The following is an 18,914-nucleotide window of genomic DNA, read 5'->3' as shown; positions in this document are numbered from 1 at the left end:
CTGCTTTACAATTCAGTTTACAGCAAGTTGACCAATTTTCAATTGCTTTTTTATGGCATCAACTTTAAAACTGAACAGTGACTTCATAAATTGAGTTGCTTCACTGCAGAATCGAGAATATCAGCCTTTACCATTACAACCCCTGGTAATATATTGACCAACAAATCCCCATCAGCTGTTGGAGCACATGCATCTTCATGTTGTTGGACTCGTCAACTCCGGAATGGGGAAGGAGGAAAAGCAGCCGTGTATTCTGGCCACGAATGGAATACACACACTATCTTCATTTCAGAGATCAGGTATTCAAAACTAACCAGCAGGACTACTCCACATTTGCAACGAGTAGCCAACTAAAGGAAGTAAAACGCTCAATCCATCAAAAGGTTCGCCAATCCTAAGCCCGAACCCAAAACCTCTCCTCGGGATGAAAATACATGTAGTTCAATATTAATTAAACCAATACATAAATGAATAATTGGAGTAACACCTTGCTAAGAAGGGAACAAATCTTATGTTTTAGCATAGTTCAGGAATTGGAGTATGTACACTGTACAAGATTAGGGACTAAACCCCACTGAAATATCTAATATAAGCCTTTTCACTATACCACTTTCACCTAGTTCACTTCACAGGGGGCGCTTGTACACAGACTGCTGCTGAGGAAATGCAACTAGGCTCCTATGCGCTCCCCCATGGAAGCAATACAATTCAATAAACACAACTCTACAATTAACAATTTAACATCCTGGGGGAAACTCACATTTACAAAAAACCAGCTTGAATTCCGTTGACAAGTATAATACAGTTAACGAGAAAACTAACAACTTGATCCTTGTTCTGAGGGTGAAGTCAATTCCAGAGAATACCACCAGCGAGTGCTCAACCGGTTGGGTCAAGTAAGTTTTTGTACCAAAGTAACCAAGAATATCTGAAGTACACAGAAATTAGTAGGGAATAAGAGTGAGCAAGTGTTCTTTTTTCTTGTGAGATTAATGATTGAGACAAGTTCTTCGAAATAGTAGCCAATACTAATGTGAATTTACAGCAAGTATACTGAATAAACCTCGAGAGAGAGATTTGGCTAGATAGATGATGCATACCTGGATTGCCACATCTTAAACAAGAAAGCCACACATCATCACAATGAGAACGTCAAAACACGGTTAAAACGTTCTACTCTCGCCTGCCCATGACATGATGATCTGCTAGCCGAAATGTTTCTTCTCTTCCTTCCAAGACGGTAAAAGAAGTCCTCCGTGTCCAGTACATAAGAAATCTGCGAAGCTTCATCTTGTCAGTGGAATGATTTATCATAAAATTGTTTTTATCTAAGCTGAGAACTGATAAAGGCACTAACTTCCCCAGTTACAACCAATGCTACATAAGGCTAAAAGTACATATTCTTTGGGATTTGCAATGAGAATTATGTAGCAAAGTCATTTACATTTGTTTTGTATCAATAAGGTCAATCAACTTAAGGGCTTTTCTCTTGTAAAATCACTCAACCAAATTTGTCATAAGAAAAAGCCCACTTGGCCGCTTTAACATTTTAGGTTTGAGAAACAAACCCCATTCACATTTTGAATGAGGCAATAAACCACCTTAATCTTAAATTAATGGCTAGAAATGAGTTGGATTGATGTATATATTATTAAAATGTCAAACACGACCCTCCATTAATATGATTATAGCATGTACTCTTTTAAATCCTCCCTCTGTTTCAATTTGTTTGTCTAGTATTGACTTGAGATGGAATTTAAGAAAGTTCATAAGATTTTTGAATCTTGTGGTCTTAAATTAAAGATATGTAATATGTACCAAAATATCATTTAACCTTATTTCCTTAAACATGCCATGTGTAAAGTTAGAATTATAGAGATTTGCCAAAAAAAAAGGAAAGAGACATTCTTTTAAAATGGACTAAAAAGGAAAGCAAGACAACCAAATTGGAGTAATTAAAAACTTTAAGCGATAGCAATGTATAAAATTAAATTCCATATCTTTTTTTCCTTTAATCTTCTTCTCTTGATATTTCAAGTTCGGCAAAGGGTCATATTTGCCTCTATATTCTAAGAAAAAGAATTTGCATTTGCACTTTGTTATGCCTTTTTGATGTATTTGCCCTTACCATCCCCAACTTCAAGGCCATATTTATCCTCCATCAGTTACATCCCCATATCCCCACATAAAATTACCAACATTGGAACCTACATGGATTTTATTTTTCCCCAATTAACTAATTACCATTTAAATCATTTAAGGCAGCTTAAGGATTAAACCTGACCCACTAACCAAAATAAACCCAAGACCAGGTTCCAAACCCAATTAAACCCAACCCAACTTTCAGGTTCTTGTTGTCAGCGTTGATTGTCCATGGGTTTGGTGTGATGGAGCAGGAGACTATCAAGGATTCAGTTGTATTTTATGGTGGCTTCATGAGATTGGTAAATGGAGTTGAACAGAGAAATGAAGATTTTCCATTGATTGATTTGGAAAATAGGAGAGGATAGGAGAAGATATAAGTCTGGAGCTGGCGATCTGTCTCATCTCTCCGCCACCTAACAGATCCGATCAGCCCTGAAACACCCTTAAACCACCATGTAATCGCCAGATTTCCACCACTACTGGAAACTGCAACACCACGTTTGAACCACCAAAACAGATCCACCAAACAACAAATGTTCGAGATCCTGGCTGCGTCGAATGTAGCCTCATCTCTTCCCTGTTTCACCATAGATAATCACCCCGTAACAGCCATGAAGCCACCAGGAAACCAACTCAAATCCTCAGTCTCAATTGTTGAACCTCTCCTCACTTTCTCCGCTATCTGAAACCACCGAGAAAGTAGAGCACGTGTAGAATGTTTGTAAAAGTTCTACCTATTATTTGAATAAAATGTTTAACCAATACTGTGTGTCAAGATTAGATACGAAAGTTGGCTTTAATGTACTTAACATAAAATATTGGATTAAACACTGAAATCTGTATTAGTTCCTAATCTGGTTGTCGTATGATGTGAAAGCGGATATATAATTTTCTATGTTTGTCGTATGATGTGAATTGAGTTTAATCGTGGTTTATTTTGGTTAGTGGATTGGATTTAATCGGGTGGGTGGGTTAAAATGATTTAAATAGTTATCAGATTTAATTAGGGGGAAATAAAATCCACGTAGGTCCCATGTAGGTAATTTTATGTACGAATTATGGGGACTTAACGGATGGAGGGTAAAATATAGCCTTAAAGTTGGATTATAAGGGCAAATATATAAGTATAACGAAGGACAAATATGACTTCCATTTTTTATTTTTATTTTTGGAAGTACAGGGGCAAATATGCCCCTTTTGTCTTACTAGTATTCAACTTTATTTCATCGGACCAAAAAGACAGGGAACTTTATTTCATTTATTCAATTTTGTGTAAATTATTCTATTTCCATATCATTCTTACATATCATAAGCCTAATAGTTTCAAAAAAAAAATGTCAACAATGACTTCAAATTTATGATACGACTTTTATACTCTTTCCCATCAAAAATGAAAATATTTTATATGCTAGTTCCATCCGCCCAGGCTCAAACTCAAACTATAAAAGTAGTACTCTCTCTGTCTCAAAAAGAATGGTCTGCTTTCCTTTTAAGTCCATTTCAAAAAGAATGACCCTAGCCTTTTTCGGCAATACTTTAATTCCAATTTTTCACATGGCATGTTTAAGACAACAAAATAAAGGGCACTTTGATACATTTGACATAACTTTAATTTAAGACCACAAGATTCAAAAGTTCTCTATATTTTCTTAAACTTCGTGTCAAGTCAAAATAGGTTATTCTTTTTGAAACGGAAGAAGTATTTTCTTCATTAAACAACAACAACAACAACAAACGCAGTGTATTCCCACATAGTGAGGTCTAGGGAGGGTAAGATGTACACAGTCCATACCTCTACCTCTAAAGAAGTAGAAAGGCTGTTTCCGATAGACCCCCGGCTCGAGACACGGAATAATAAACAAATTCATTAAAGTATAATACTAAAGTATACTACTACTCATGAGAAGTGTTTTTTCCTTTTTTTTTTTTTTTTTTTTTTTTGGGGGGGGGGGGGGGGGGGGGGGGGGGGGGGGGGAGCAGCATAGTGCACTAAAGCTCCCACTATGTGCAGGGTCCGAGGAAGGATCGGATCACAAGAGTCTATTTCATTATAATAATCCATTATGGTCCGGCCCTTCCTCGGACCCTGTGCATAGTGGAAGCTTTAGTGCACCGGCTGTCCAAAAAAACAACCATGTATATTGAAAAATGTCGCAAACTTTAATTTTGAATTCCTACCATGAAAATTTTTTGGGATGATTTTCGAGTTAAAGTGACTGCTATTTTGAGATGATCGGAGTAATCCATTATGGTCCGATCCTTCCTCGGACCCTGCACATACTGGGAGCTTTAGTGCACCGGCTGCCCAAAAAAAAAAACCATGTATATTGAAAAATGTTGCAAACTTTAATTTTGAATTCCTACCATGAAAATTTTTTGGGATAATTTTCGAGTTAAAGTGACTGCTATTTTGAGATGATCGGAGTATTAACTAAAAGGATAATTTGACTAAATCACTTTAGACATTCTTTGATGCCAATCGGGCTTCATCAAGGCTATACACACGAGGCCGAGCTAAGGAGTTAGTGACGTGTCATCAATTCACACCTTTGGAAACTTGGTGGATTGGAATGAAGGCATGAAGCTCGGGAATGTATGGACTTGGAAGGAGCTCCCAATAGAACAATACCATATTTGGACGATAGATTAGAGCATGGAAGGTTCATCGGAGCAAGGAAGAGGAAGGCAAGATGCCGCCCACTCTGACGAACCAAAGGAGCATCACCAAACTCATTATACCATCGCCAGAAGCATACTTGATGTCACCCAAGTTCATGTGTCGACTTGTCTACTTTGGTGAGGTGGGAAAGCTATGGCGTATCGCATATCAGTTCCGAGGAGGACAATGCCAAAGTCCCTTAACGGGCCTATCTTTCAAGAAGGGTCACTTTTGGGCCTTTTACGTATAGTGGAGCCTAAGACTATAAATAGCTAGTTTTAGTCTTCCATAGTTGGTTTTTGATTATTGATGAATTGTGTCTCCTTGAGACCATTGAAAGAGCTTGGTGAAGCTTTTGTTGAAACCTTGTTTAGACACGTGGGTTTCATAGTTTCATTGATTTCAGCATTTGTGTCAATCTATTTATCAGAATTGCTACTTGTTTTGGATAATTAATTGGAGGTATTAGCTTTCATATGCTCTTACTGCCAATTTATCCTTATCTAGTATCTTTTCTTCTATCTTTATCTCGTATCTTTTCTTCTATCTTCTTTTATAGTCTATCTTCCGTTTATCGTGGTCCAGTTCACATCATTCTTCGACCTCAATTAGCATTGCTCTTCGTCTCACCATATTAATCAATATATATATATTTATGGTAAGAATGAAGGTGAAACAAATAACTAATTCTATTTTAATTTTCTAAAATAACAACTATTTAGATTAGTTATTTTTAATAATCATGAGAAGTAAAATACACTATATTTTTTAAAACTATGCCTGAATCATTTTAGAACAAATCTTTATAAACACAAAAGGGTTCACTAAAGAAGCAAATCCAAAATGTATAACACAATAATGCAAAAGGGTAAGTAATCTAATAGAGGGGCTAGGGTGGGTTTGATCTTCAGAAAAAGAATGAGAACAAAAAGGAAATATGAGAAAAAAGGCAACAATAACAACACGTGGTAGCAACACATCATCAAAAAACCAAATTTCTATTCTAACCCGGTGTGGACTACAAAACTTGGATATAATCTCTTATTATTAGTATCAAAGTGAATAAATTTTATCTAACAATCCTAAAAATTTGAGATTAGACAATATCTTGTTCAACTCTTGTACTATGTAACCTACAGGTCATTTTTTGACATTTTAAAAATTTATATGTATATTCAATAATCCAACGCATCTCTAGCCATAAATCTAAGACTAAAGGGGTTTATTGTAATAACCACTCAAAATGTGAAAGGGGTATTATTGCCCAAACCCAAAATGTTAAGGGGGTAAAAAATGACGTTGTCTGTGACAAATTTGGTTTGAGTAATTTTATGAGAAAAAAACTCTTAAGTCAAGTGACCTTATTGATACAAAACAACGTAAAATGACTTTATTACATAATTTCTCATAATTGAGTGAAGTTTGAGATATTTATTCTCACAAAGTTGTACCAAACATTTGCAATTTTAGCCGTTGAAGTCAAAGTAGAAATGCATGTACCTTTGATGAATTTGAAGCCATCTTACACTCCAAACCATTTACGAGTATAACATTTTCCATCACCATGCACAGGGCAGAAGATACATCATGGTCGGAGTGTTTTCTCTTGTTTCTGCTCACAGATCTCACAAAAAGAAATTAAAAAAGCAGATCAGACATGGAAACCATTGAATGCTTATTCTAATCTTTTGATACATTAAAGAAAAATATTTCCTTGACAAAATTGCAACAAGAAAGTGCTGAAGGTAAAAAAAGAAAGGTGGGGAGACGAGGTGGCTTCTCCTCTCTTTAACAGTGAAGAGAACTTATAAATTCCACCAGGTTGTCTAAATTATTAGCTACATCTCTGTTACATCATAAAAACATGTCCTGTGGCATTTGAACTTTACAAATGGTAAGGATGAATTATCAACCTCAAAACACCTATATTTTCTTTCTATCCGTACTGTCCAAAGAACTGAGTGCTTATTCTAATTACATCAGTTAGTTAATCAAGACTCAAGAGCAAGGCACTGAACTCAAGGCAAAGGCAGGTGTGCTCCCCTGCTCCTCGCTCAAGTAAAACTTTCCTAGGGCAGTAAATGCAAGGTTTTCCGGTAAGCCCCAAAAAGCATCATGATCTGCAACTCTGTCCACATGGTCTGTCCATATCTGACATATACTAGAGCGGAACAGTACCTTCTGCTTTAATTAACCTACAGTGACTGTATATGCAGAGAGTCAAAAATTTAATACTTCTTCAGGTGAGTCCAACCCAAATTTAATACTTCTTCAGGTGAGTCCAACCCAAATTAACTCTAATTTAAATTTGAAGAATCGAAATACAAACCAAGTTCGGTGTTCAATTTTACAAAAACTGATGAAATAAACGCAATTTGCTTAGTGCAATAAATCCAGACAGAGAAGAGTATAATATATAAATCGACCACGATTAGACTTCTAACCTACAGAAACACAAGGGTGGACGTACATCAACTCATACAAACCATGTCCTCCCTACTCCCACACTAAACCAAGAAGAAGATCTATACTTTTGGTTGATCTCTTGACTCAAGCTGCACTCCCGAACTTAATCTTTGGATAGGAATCAAATTACCTCTTCAGCACAACCGCAGATGACTCTTTCTTCCCATGTTCAACAGAAAGATAATCATTATGCAGATAACCAGCAAAATTAGGGTCTACATGAACCGGAACAACTTCAGACTTCTCACTTCCATCATCCATCAACTGGATGGACAGACGAGTTGGGGAAGGTGTCTGCAGGAAGCATCACATAATAACACAGCATTTTAATATACTTGAACACGGTCCTCAAGAGGGATCCAAAGGTAAAAACAGACAAGTAGCGAGGGACCTACACAATCAAACCGGTAAATGTTCTCCTCGTGGAGGAGGACATGAGCATTTTCGTAATAAACTGAATCAACATACTTCTCAGGTTTCCGAAATCTTTCATATTCATATAACTGAAGCAGCTTATTGTCCAGTTCATCAATTGAAACAGTTTGAAGCTGGAGTCAAGATAAAAAAATAAATTAATAAATAAACCAAAATTATGGTCAAGAACCACCAAGTCATAGCATACCAGATTACGTTTGAATAACTAGAGCAAAAATACCTGCTTGACCAGTTTATATATCAGTTTGTCCAAAGTAAATAGCACATATGACTGGTTCCCAATGATTGATCTGCAATCATCCTCAAACTTCGCATTATCTGCAGATCCATCTAGCAAACTATACAGGGCACTCATGAATCTGCAAACACACATACACTATCGTTACAAAATAAACAAGCACACCGACCTTCTGATCTAACCAAAAAGAAAAAAAAAACTTGCAATCCACCTGGCATAGGGATCACAACTAGTATCCTTTCCAGTTCTCCACTTTGATTCAGATGATGCTGCATTCAGCTTTGCTGATAGTAACCTTTCATACAAAATCTGGAAAGATAAGAAGGGAAAATGAGGAATACAGCTTACAACTCTTTAGGTTCAGACAAGAAGCGAGGTTTGAAGAGACCAGACATTTAGCAGTACCACAATTTAAAAGTAAAGCTCCTTACCTGATGAAGCCTAAAAAGCACGTAGAAATCGTCATTTCCATAAAAGACATGCAGGTCGTTCTTTACACCACCACACTGAGGTGAAGCCACATGTTTAGCAAGAGGCTTTGAAGTAAGTAAAAATCGTGCAGACGTTTGAAACGCAGTGCCATCACCTCCAACAAAGTTTGCTTCACCGGTGCCCTCGGCCTCACCTTCACTCTCAACTTTACCATCGAGCTCATCATGCTCTCCGTCGTCTTCTTCCTCATGCTCCTCCCGAGAGCACTCATCAGCAGCGGACTCACTACCCGAAACATCTTCTCCTGCCTCAGAAACATTTTCACTATCCTCATCATCAGCATCTGCATCGTTATCACCAGCAGCATCCTGACAACCAACAAAATTGTCCTCTTCGAAGTCCCCATTAGGCGATAACTCACCTTCTTCTTTCTCATTTTTGGACGGATCAACTGAATCAGAATTATACCCATTGATTCTAGAACCTTCAGCAAACCCACCATTTACCAAGGGAAGTAATCTAGAAGTGTCACCCTGTGTCAAAGAAGAGAAACGCATTTACCTTTGAATAATCATGATCATCAGCACAAACCAAACTTAACATAATTATGAGCTTCACACCTCTGAAATTGGTAATTTATCAATATTAGACTTGACTCCTTGGTCATCCTCAGTGGTGCCATTACCAGGTCGTGTACTGCGGCCTGGATAAGCGAAATCAGTTTGGTAAATTAAGGAACTTGGTCAAAACTAAAAAACAGCAACAGTGAGTCCAACAAATTCAGCATGACTAACACATTGAAAAGCATCGACCAATCACCACAAATCAGACATAGTCCGAATACGTATACCTGAAGTACTTTCCAATTTTGCACAAACATTATCTGCTCCCAGGGAAGCAGCTGCATCAGAACTAATTAAGTGTTCACCATCTGCCACTAATCCATCTTCCTTGGGGTGAGCATCGGTATTTGTGAAACTAGCTCTTGAAGAATTTACTCGTTGAGGGGAACACTTAACATCTCCATTGCAGACAACTTTTGATTGCTTAGACTTGGTAGTGTTAGCATCCATACTAGGACTTCCATCACTTTCACCAATGCTAGTTCCATTGCTCTTCAAACCATGATGCTTCGACAAGACATCATCGTCAGTAGCCTCAGAGCCATGAAGACGATTAGTAACACCAAAGATTGGCTCAAAAAAGGTGGTCCATAACTTCAGTACTTTATTTAACTGCTCCTCTGTGGAACAAACCTCTTGGCAAGAATACTTGATAAGTTTGTACAAGTCTTCATGAACTTCAGGATCAGAAAATTCAAAATCAAGATGAGGACTTATTGGATGCCTACTACCAGCAGCAATAGCAAGAATCATGTCATACTCTTTCTGCTTTTGATCCTTAATTTCTTTGATCTCTGCCACTAAGGCTGTCAATCAGAATCATAAAAACTATAAGAAACAAATACAGGAAGAATTTAACTGAAAATAAAATATCAACGTTGATACACTAAATAGTCATGTGATACTAAGGCTTCACATTACTTATCTCACCATCAAATACTCAGACCTGTGTAGCAGTAGCAAAAAATAAAAACATATAGCAAACTAGAATAACTGGGACCTGGGAACAGTAAAAACATACATGAAAAGTGTGACAAGCTCACTAGAACAAGCAGTCTATATTTCCGAAATAACGGTAAGAACATCAGTGTCGCCTGTAGCGAGTACACCAGAATGCTAATAGTGTCTGTATGGAGAAGAAGAGCAGAAAAGAACATATGCGAAACTGCAGCTGGAAAGGCTAGCATGTATCAAGGGAGTGAATATCCAATTAATATGTGAACAAAGCTAGATAGTAATCGAAAAAGATTAATAACTAAATGCTGGTTTCTGATAAAGTACCAGCTTTCCATCAAATCAACAATGCTGCTAATGATGATATCAAGTAAAGTCGTTACAGAAATTAGAAGAAGAGGATGATTGCAGTTTCAGTAAGTCACCAACTCGTTGTTCGAGGACATTTAACAGAAAGAACTGACAAATAAAACAGGTTTTACAAGTTACAATAAAAAACTAAAGCGGCAGATCCTCTGCATAGACGACAGTAGTATGTTCAGGCTGAATCTATCCCAAAAATAGAAAAGAAACACCATAATTTAACAGTTAAAAGAAAGAAGGAATTAACGGCTTGACCTGAAGGTGTAAGAATTGAAAAGAATGGAAGAACAAATGAATAATGGAAGGCACACAAACATCATGGTGCACTAATATGAGCCTGACAGAAATATCATTTGTTACCTCCATACGACCATGAAAAATGCAGGTCAAGAATCAAAATAACTGTGAGAAAATCCACAACGAAAACCATGACTATCAAATACAAACTAAACACAGGAACTCACATTTTGTGCTAAGGTTCTTTGAATCTTGTTGCTTGAAGTAGAAACTTCGGTGGTCAAGCGACTTGTAATGGTTCTTAGAATAAATTTCAGCCCAAACTTTGTTGAAGTCTGAGCGACACTTCGTCCACTCCTCCTGTTTCTGCTTCAAGCGGGTTAATACAATCGGCAGCGCAAGAGGCGGGTTTTTCCGTAAAATGTCCATCACATCCAGACCATGGTCACCATAGATACGTTCAATGCACCTTAAATTCAATGCTACATAGAGTAGAACTTCATGCATCAGCAAGCTACAAATCTTTGTATCTTTTATGTTGATGAACTGAACAAGAAAGAGAAGCATCTTGATGTAATCAGAAATGCCAAACCTGTGAAGTGGTCTTCAATGCGGATTGGGCCATCCACACCAACTGAATTATCATTAAGGGCATTCAACAACTCTTCTGCGCGCTTAGTGGCTGAACTCACAGACTCCAATAACATGTCTAGCTCAAACCTGATGTTAACAGAGTGCAACCAACCATCATTATGAAATACAGAAGAAAACCACTAAAGCAAGCGTTAAGAGAATATAACACAGAAGGTTTTACGAGTCAATAAACTATTTCAAGAACCAAATACATTTGGTAATTCGTATTAGTCATGATAATTGCAGCTCACAAAGGAGAGATGAGCTCATAGAAGTGATTGAGAGGCCAGATTCCCTGCACTCTCCTTAACTGACTCTTGCCTTTGGATCTATTTTGTTTTCAAATACTCATCATCCCAAGTTTTTTTATTTTTTTCTTCTCATTTTCTTTGGGTTGCAATGGGTTCGGTTAACCGGTGAACATTTGTTAAGAAACCTACCTATCATCTTCACATCGAAATAGGCTTTCTTCATACTGGTTTCTACGCATGTGCTTGAATGAGTAGTCCTCACTTCCTGAGGTCACAGATACCCAGTGATCATTCAACACTTGAGCACCGAGCTCTGATCTTTGGCTCGCTGTAGGTATCGGATACTGCCAAAAACAGATTTAACAAATTCAAATCAATATATGGTTCAGAATGAATAAAGAATCCTCCACATAAGATCCTATCAGGAAAACAGATAGAATGATTTCTTACATCTTCAGGAAGAAGTCGATAACTGGGAGTGCAGCTCTGACAGTTTGAAAGGTCAAGCTCTTGAATGGACTTTCCCCAGTATTTCTCCTTGCACCGGTCCTTTTCCTCGATTTCACGCTTCTGTTCTCTGTCTTTCTCCTCCTCCTTCAGCGACTTTGATGTGTGCCCTTCATTCCACAAAGACTCTGTTATTAACAGAACACTTCATCAGACTATAGTGGTAAAACAACAGACACCCAACAAGACAAAGAAGTGATTTTCCTTTCTCTCTCTCTCTCTCTCTTCTAATTCTGTTTTCTTTTTCTTTTCGATGGTTAAGTGTCCGGTGCTGTGCTACTTACTTTTGCTCATAACACCTGCGAGATATCCATCTGCAAAGTAGGTACATTCAGATAGGAACCCCCCAGATGTAACATTACAATTACACAAAACTTAAAATACCAGAATTACCGATTCGTTCGCAGCGCTGCAAAAATTCATTGAAACCATCCATAAGATCAGGATATTTTCCGAGTAAATCAGCAACCTGAAATAACCGTTTATTACAAATTGTGATGCTTAAATGACAAGAAACAAGCAAAACATCTAGTATAATGATTCCAAACATTGTAGAATCATTCAATCTTCTGGAAACACAATGATTAAGCTAGTTTTCCACCTCAAGGAGAGAAAAAGTGATCAAACCCCTGGCTGGATAACTCTGAACCAATTTGTATTACTAACATGGCTAGTGCCTAGTCAATGTCCATAGTATAATAATATATTAAAATCTTGAATGTCTTCTATCTGTTAATAAAATAAAGAAAGATCACCATAATAAAGGAGTAAAAAGTACAAGATAGACATACCAAACTTTGTAACTCCTTTCTTGTAATTATTTCTGTACTAAAGATATGGAGACACTTTAAGAATGCCTGGTAATCACTTGGACTTTGTAGTCTCTCCTTTACTCTTTCACAGAAAGTGAACTCTTGGCTATACATACCTGGCACGATGAAAGCAAATCATAATTCAAGACCAATCATCAAATCTAGTGACTTTGCAGGATACAAAATCGTATATTAAGAACTCAAAAATGAAACAACAAAGTGAAACTCGCATGACGGGAACACCAGTATAAATTACTGCTATCAAAGGCCAAAATATAGCAAAAGACAGGAATTTTTTTAAAAGGATCGTCCTTCTGAATTTTCAGCATAAGATGGAATTTTTTTGATTAATGATGAACTAACATCAATCTGAACTTCAAAACTCAAATAGAAACCTAAGATAAATGAAAATCATACAGCAGAAGAGACTGTACTGAGGGTCATAAACCTAAAGAAAGGAAGGGAGAAACTGTTAACAGAACAAATCATATACAAGACCATTAGCCTCCTTACATACTAACAATCATAATGCTAACCATGCACTCACTTTTCACTCCATCTTTATCATCGTTAGTGCCTCCAAACTCTTCAACCCTCCGAGCAGATTTCCTTTTATCAGTAATGCGGTGCATGCTTAAATCTCCATTGTTCTCATTATCAGGTTCTTTGTAATCCTGATCGCGACTTCTGCGCTCCCTATTCTCTTTTTCAGCACGCCTCTTTTGCTCTTTATGCAACTTCATCATTGTTTTATCATCGTCCATCTCAGGGCGCTCAACACTACGATCACGTTCTGCATGAGGACTGATAATACTATCCCGACGGAAACGTTGCTAGAGCAAAGAATTGGCAGACTCAGACTCATCAATATAGTAGTGGAACAGCCTCATACTAAGAAACTAGCATTAGATAACAAGATAAATTATAGAATACCTTGTCCACGTGCGATTGCCGAAGTAATGGAATAGCAGAGCCCTTCTCATCATAACGATGGAAAGAAGGGCAGCCAAACGACGTTTGTGTTGCTGATGCAGTACCTGAATTATCTGGCAAGAATCTTGTGAACTCATCGAGCAAATCTGGGTGGTCCTCAAAAAGAGATGCAACCTACTCATGTATAGAGTACTGAATTCGTTAAAAATATAAGAATTTCCTAACATATTTATGCACCAAATATGAAGTGTTGTACCTCCTGGTACACCTCAGTAATGCCCTTGTGTTCCTTCCTATACATATTCAAAATGTCTAGGAAAGACTTGTAAACATGATCATCATTTTGGAAACGTTTCTGCAATAATCAGAACCCTGACATATCATTAGCAAATTTCCTAACGAATGAACGGACATTATTATCACTACAATTAAAAGCACCAACAATATTACCTTAATTTTGTTCACAAAGCTGATTGCTTCTTCAAACTCAACTGTTTTCTTTGGAGGAGCCTGTTCTTCGTCAGTGAGGGTTATTTCATAGCCCTTTGGTAAGAAAGTATTGAAGCCAAGGATCAAATTTGGATGCCCTTTAAACAAGTCTTTTACTCTTGCTATAACACCCACGGTGTCAATTCTGTGAGGAAAAATCAAAATAATTGTGCAAAAGCCCCCCATGAATCATCAGATTTGGAGATTACTTCTTTTTTTTTATCAGGAAAAAAGAAAAAGGAAACACTGAAGGGAAGACAGCAAACCTTTGAGCCTTAAAGTCTTTCATAACATCAAGGAACATGTCATATTTCTCCCTTTGGTCTTGAAACATGTCCTTAACTTCCTTCAAATAAGACAATGCATCATTAGTTGTCAACTTTTGGGTACTAGCACTGGCACTAGCACCAGCACCCCCTCCACCAGTGCCGCCACCACCACTGCCTCCACCACCAGCACCACTTCCAGGAAGTTGTGATTGGCCGCACCTTCATTAGGAGAAAAAGAATCAAATCAAAAATAGCCGCCAAATTTATTTCTGTAAACCACATAATTGATGATTTTCCTCCCACCATACTTTTAATAGGATCAAGTATAGTTCTCATCCACTCTTAACGTCTTGGATAACTTACACCCACAAGTCAGAGTTTTAAATTCTTCGCTCAAGATGGTGTAACAACTCAACAAAACAAAACCAAATAACTACTGGTTTTATTCCTAGTTTCCTTTGCTCAAGCGATTGACTAAAGAAGCAGTTTTAAAGAAAAACAGGAAAACAAATGTGATATGGTAAATCCCCCCCCCCCCCCCTGGCCCCCCAAAAAAAATTCCACTTTGCTCCCTAGATATTGAACCTGACCCCCTTTTTACTAACCAGTCCCTCCCTTAGCAACCCATAGTTCCATTACTGGGAATCAACCCGAGTCCCCTTAATTAATTTTAACAAAAGATAGCAAACTGAATCCACCAAATTAAAACCAGCATGCATAAAAATCTAAACTTTATTCAAATCTCCGAAAATTCTCTAATGGTTCGAAAAAAAAAAACAAGGATGTAACCTAACAAATTCTTTAGTTATAGTGGAGGCAGCATCTAACAACTTCTGATCACAAAAACTTTAGCTCTCTTCTAAACAACATAAGAACTAAAAATGTCTAATTTACTCAAAACTAGCCCCAAAAAAACAGCAAATTCAGAACCTAAAAATTTACATAACAAATAATTTTTTTTACATCAAAACAGCCTGATTTAAACCTATAAATTCAACACAAAACAAAAAAACTTACGATTCTCCACGAGATGAACCAAATGGCCGCTTAAATTGAGAACTAGCATATACATCATCCCTTAATCGCTTCATAGCCTCTGCAAACAAAAAATAAAACAGTAAAAAAAAAAAAAAACTCCAAAACAGTTCAAAATTAAAATTTAAAAAAAAAAACGACAAAAAGTAAAAAATTTACTCATCTCATTTATCTAGAAAACTCACCTTAGAATAATTTTTTGCGCTCAGATTTTTGTGAGAAAAATTGAGCAGATCTAAGCAGTGGTTGAAGAGAAAAAGGAGATGAAAGGTTTAGATCAAAAAAGAAATAGTTGTTATTCTCTCTATAATATTTTTCGCCTTTTCTTCACTTTCTCTCTCTAACGTCGAGGAAGAACAACACATACAAAAGCTTGAAAAAAAACAAAGAGGAGGGTAGTGAAAATGTATTTTAACGTCAGGGATGAGTATTATCTAGTAATGTTTCCTTACTTTTTATAATTTTCCCTCCGATTCATTTTATTTGACTTTTATTAATTTGACACATCTTTAAAAAAGTTCATCAAAAATGTATTTTACTTACAAATTTTTATCAATCTTTAAAGTTTACTATTACTATTTTATATAATATAAAAAAAGTGCTTTTAATTTGTGAGAAAAATTAATTAATTAATTAAAATATCTAGTCTAGTTTATTATGGGAGTCAGGCATCGACGAATTCAAAATTTAAGGCTCGTGAATATTTGGGAGGTTCGAACATATGGGATTCCACCTGAAGACAAAGCACCTAATTAATTTTTTGATCTTTAAGGGTGATTTTATTCATCTTATATCAATTTTTATATGTTTCTTATACAATATGAATATTTTATGTCGAATTTAACGGGTACCTTCACCCCAAATTTAAATCTAGGTCCATCTTTGGATTCAAGTAAAATGAAATATAAATTATTTTCAAACATATAAAGTGATAAATTAATATTCCATTTATCTTATTTTATTTGACTCTTTTTTACTTGGCACACTCCTTAAAAATACTTTAATTGAAAATATACTTTATTAAACTAATCTTATTAACAGGATTTTGAAACTCTAAATTTGGCTATTACACTTTATGTAGTTATATTCCATTTTTTTTATTTTATTTGACTCTTCTTTACTTAGCACACTCCTTAAAAACACTTTAATTGAAAGTGTATTTTATTCAACTAATCTTATTAACGAAAGTTTGAAATTCTAAATTTGGCTATTACTTTATGAATGCTATGGGGTCATTTGACGTGAAGTGTAATGTATAATAATCTTGAAATAAAATGCAGGATTATTTTGTCTTGCGTTTGGTTGAAGGTATTAATTAATCTCGAAATTATTTATCATGTCACTTATACGATAGTAATGGGATAAATTATTTTATATATATGGTGGGATAATTTATCTTGAAATAACTAATTTCGAGATAATTAATATAGGAATAACTTATTTTCAATCAAAACAAAGTAATAAAACTCTCTTGATTTAGAAAACAACAATAACAACATAGTATTCAGTATATTTTCACTAAACGAGGTTTGGAACTTAATGTATGAAACGAATACGTAAATTAAAATATATATTTTTTTAATAGAAAGGCCAAATAAATGAAACCGAGGGAGTACTTATTAACATTTTTTTGTTTCTATTAGCAAAAGGCTTCGATTTTCAAATTTTTCGCTTATGTTTGAAGTCTTGCATGTTGAAGTTAGGTTTCAAATGTGTCCTGCCATTTGTGCTCAAAGTAGTAATAGATTGTACTTGCCATATTTTGTTTGTGGATGAGCCCAAAATTTTTTCTATAGCCCAAGTTTAGGTTAAAGGTTTTTTCAATATCAAATTGAATTAACTCTCTAATTGATTGAGAAAATAATTAACATTGACTTGCATTGATTGATTGACAGATTTACAGCTTGTCCTGATAGTTGTTATCTATTGTATTGAGTTGATAGTTTAAATAAAATATTTAATTGTTATTTAAATTTTATTATGTTGTGTCGTAAAATTTATTGTAGGTTATAATGAAAAGAATTGTTTTGTGTAACTATTATTTTGGTGTGATTGCCAAGTTATCTTATTTTTTATTTTTTATTTTGTCTTTACTTATCGTTTGATAATCATATTTTATAATTTATCTTGTCTTTTATAGTAGTTCTTCCTTGTATCCTATTTTTCTTGTATGTTCATACTTCAAAGTGATGATGTGTTACATTATGTAAGGATGAAAAATGGTGCAATCTATTCAAATAATGTACCTAACAAAAAAATATATATGTTATAATGCTATCACGATACATTATGAAATAATATGCAACAACCGTCCAACTAGAGTATGGAAAGATTTAGTTTTTATGATTTAACTATTTAAAATATGAGTGTGTAAAAAGTAAAAAGGCGAACTCTCTTTTCATTCATTTTTATGAATGGATGGAGTAAATACTACTTGTAATGCATATTATGATAATTCCTAAAAAAAAATTAGTTCACGAGATTTAAAAGATTTGTCGTTCACGAGATTTATAGCACACATTGCAATGATGTAATAATTTAAAAAAGATTTAATATATAGATAGCCTTTAAAACTTATCATGGTGTTTCCTTTAGATACTTGAATTAAGTCTCATTTCAATTAAACACGTCAACTCCTAATAAAGCGTTTTAATTAAACACTTTCGATTTAAATTTTGAAAACACCTCTAAGTGAGTTTATCTAAATGAAACATTTTCTACCATGTAAGCTGAAAGATCCCAAATAATTTCTATTTGAGCCTGATGTGTATAATTGTGATCGGCATATTTTATATGACTAATTTAATCACACGTGTCTCGCACGTGCAATTTTCTATTATTTAAATAAAATAATTTTATCTATTGCAAAATGAAAAAAATTTAAATCACTTCTCAAAAAATTATTCACACTTTAATGGTGAAAAGGCAAACAGACATATCACGTTTTGAAGGAAATATTCTTTTTATTCATTTTTATGAATGGAGAGAGTAAATACTACTTATAGTGCTTATTATGATAATACCGAGGAGATTTATCGTTCATAAGATTTAACGTCAAGGAAGAACAACACAAATAAAAGCTTGAAAAAACACAAAGGAGGGTAGTAAAAATATATTTTAACGTGAGGAATGGAGTATTATCTTGTAACGTTTCCTCCTTTTTATAACTTCCCCTTCGGGCTCCGGTTCATTTTATTTAGTCTCTATTAACTTGGCACACCTTTAAAGAAGTCAATCAAAAAAGTTTTTTACTAACAAACTTTATAAAGCTTTAAATGTAACTACTGCTATTTTATATAGTATAGAAAAAAAGTAAGAAAAACACTTTTAATTTGTTAAAAAAAAAAAAACATCTAGTTTAGTTTATTATAGGAGTCAAGCAGCAAAGGACTCAAGATTTAAGGCACGCGAATATTTGGGAGCTTCAAACATA

General features: G+C 35.3%; 1 protein-coding gene across 9 annotated transcripts; it reads right to left on the bottom strand.

Moving 5' to 3' along the window:
* Window positions 1-492: 492 nt before the first annotated feature.
* Window positions 493-15,901, bottom strand: LOC107858800 (paired amphipathic helix protein Sin3-like 2). 9 transcript variants are annotated; one of them, XM_016703586.2, is made up of 24 exons: window positions 15,667-15,901; window positions 15,464-15,542; window positions 14,444-14,665; window positions 14,139-14,322; window positions 13,945-14,043; window positions 13,689-13,862; window positions 13,303-13,588; window positions 12,735-12,871; window positions 12,337-12,412; window positions 12,228-12,257; window positions 11,887-12,071; window positions 11,626-11,780; window positions 11,145-11,272; window positions 10,780-11,034; window positions 9,226-9,804; window positions 8,996-9,078; window positions 8,375-8,908; window positions 8,155-8,252; window positions 7,926-8,064; window positions 7,666-7,818; window positions 7,401-7,564; window positions 6,305-6,428; window positions 1,101-1,276; window positions 493-928 (listed from the first exon to the last, which is right to left on the bottom strand). In XM_016703586.2, the coding sequence occupies exons 2-23, from the start codon at window positions 15,535-15,537 to the stop codon at window positions 1,139-1,141; spliced, it is 4,017 nt and encodes a 1,338-aa protein (XP_016559072.1). In that variant the 5' UTR covers window positions 15,538-15,542; window positions 15,667-15,901; the 3' UTR covers window positions 493-928; window positions 1,101-1,138. The 9 variants fall into 9 exon arrangements, with proteins under 9 accessions (XP_016559072.1, XP_016559073.1, XP_016559074.1 ...); XM_016703587.2 differs by having other exon boundaries at window positions 6,305-6,416; XM_016703588.2 differs by having other exon boundaries at window positions 11,887-12,053.
* Window positions 15,902-18,914: the final 3,013 nt, after the last annotated feature.

This window comes from Capsicum annuum, chromosome 2 (assembly GCF_002878395.1).
Source record: "Capsicum annuum cultivar UCD-10X-F1 chromosome 2, UCD10Xv1.1, whole genome shotgun sequence".
NCBI classification, from domain to species: Eukaryota; Viridiplantae; Streptophyta; class Magnoliopsida; order Solanales; family Solanaceae; genus Capsicum; species Capsicum annuum.
Note: the sequence above shows the minus strand (reverse complement) of the source record. Positions and strands in the feature narration are given on the sequence as shown.

What these genes read in the sequence shown, in the direction of transcription:
- LOC107858800 (XM_016703586.2), bottom strand. Translation starts at nt 15,537, where the DNA reads ATGAAGCGATTAAGGGATGATGTATATGCTAGTTCTCAATTTAAGCGG. An exon ending in TTACTGAGGTGTACCAGGAG is followed by an intron (nt 13,863 to 13,944) that starts GTACAACACTTC and finishes ATACATGAGTAG; the next exon opens with GTTGCATCTCTTTTTGAGGA. An exon ending in CGCAGGTGTTATGAGCAAAA is followed by an intron (nt 12,072 to 12,227) that starts GTAAGTAGCACA and finishes TGTTAATAACAG; the next exon opens with AGTCTTTGTGGAATGAAGGG.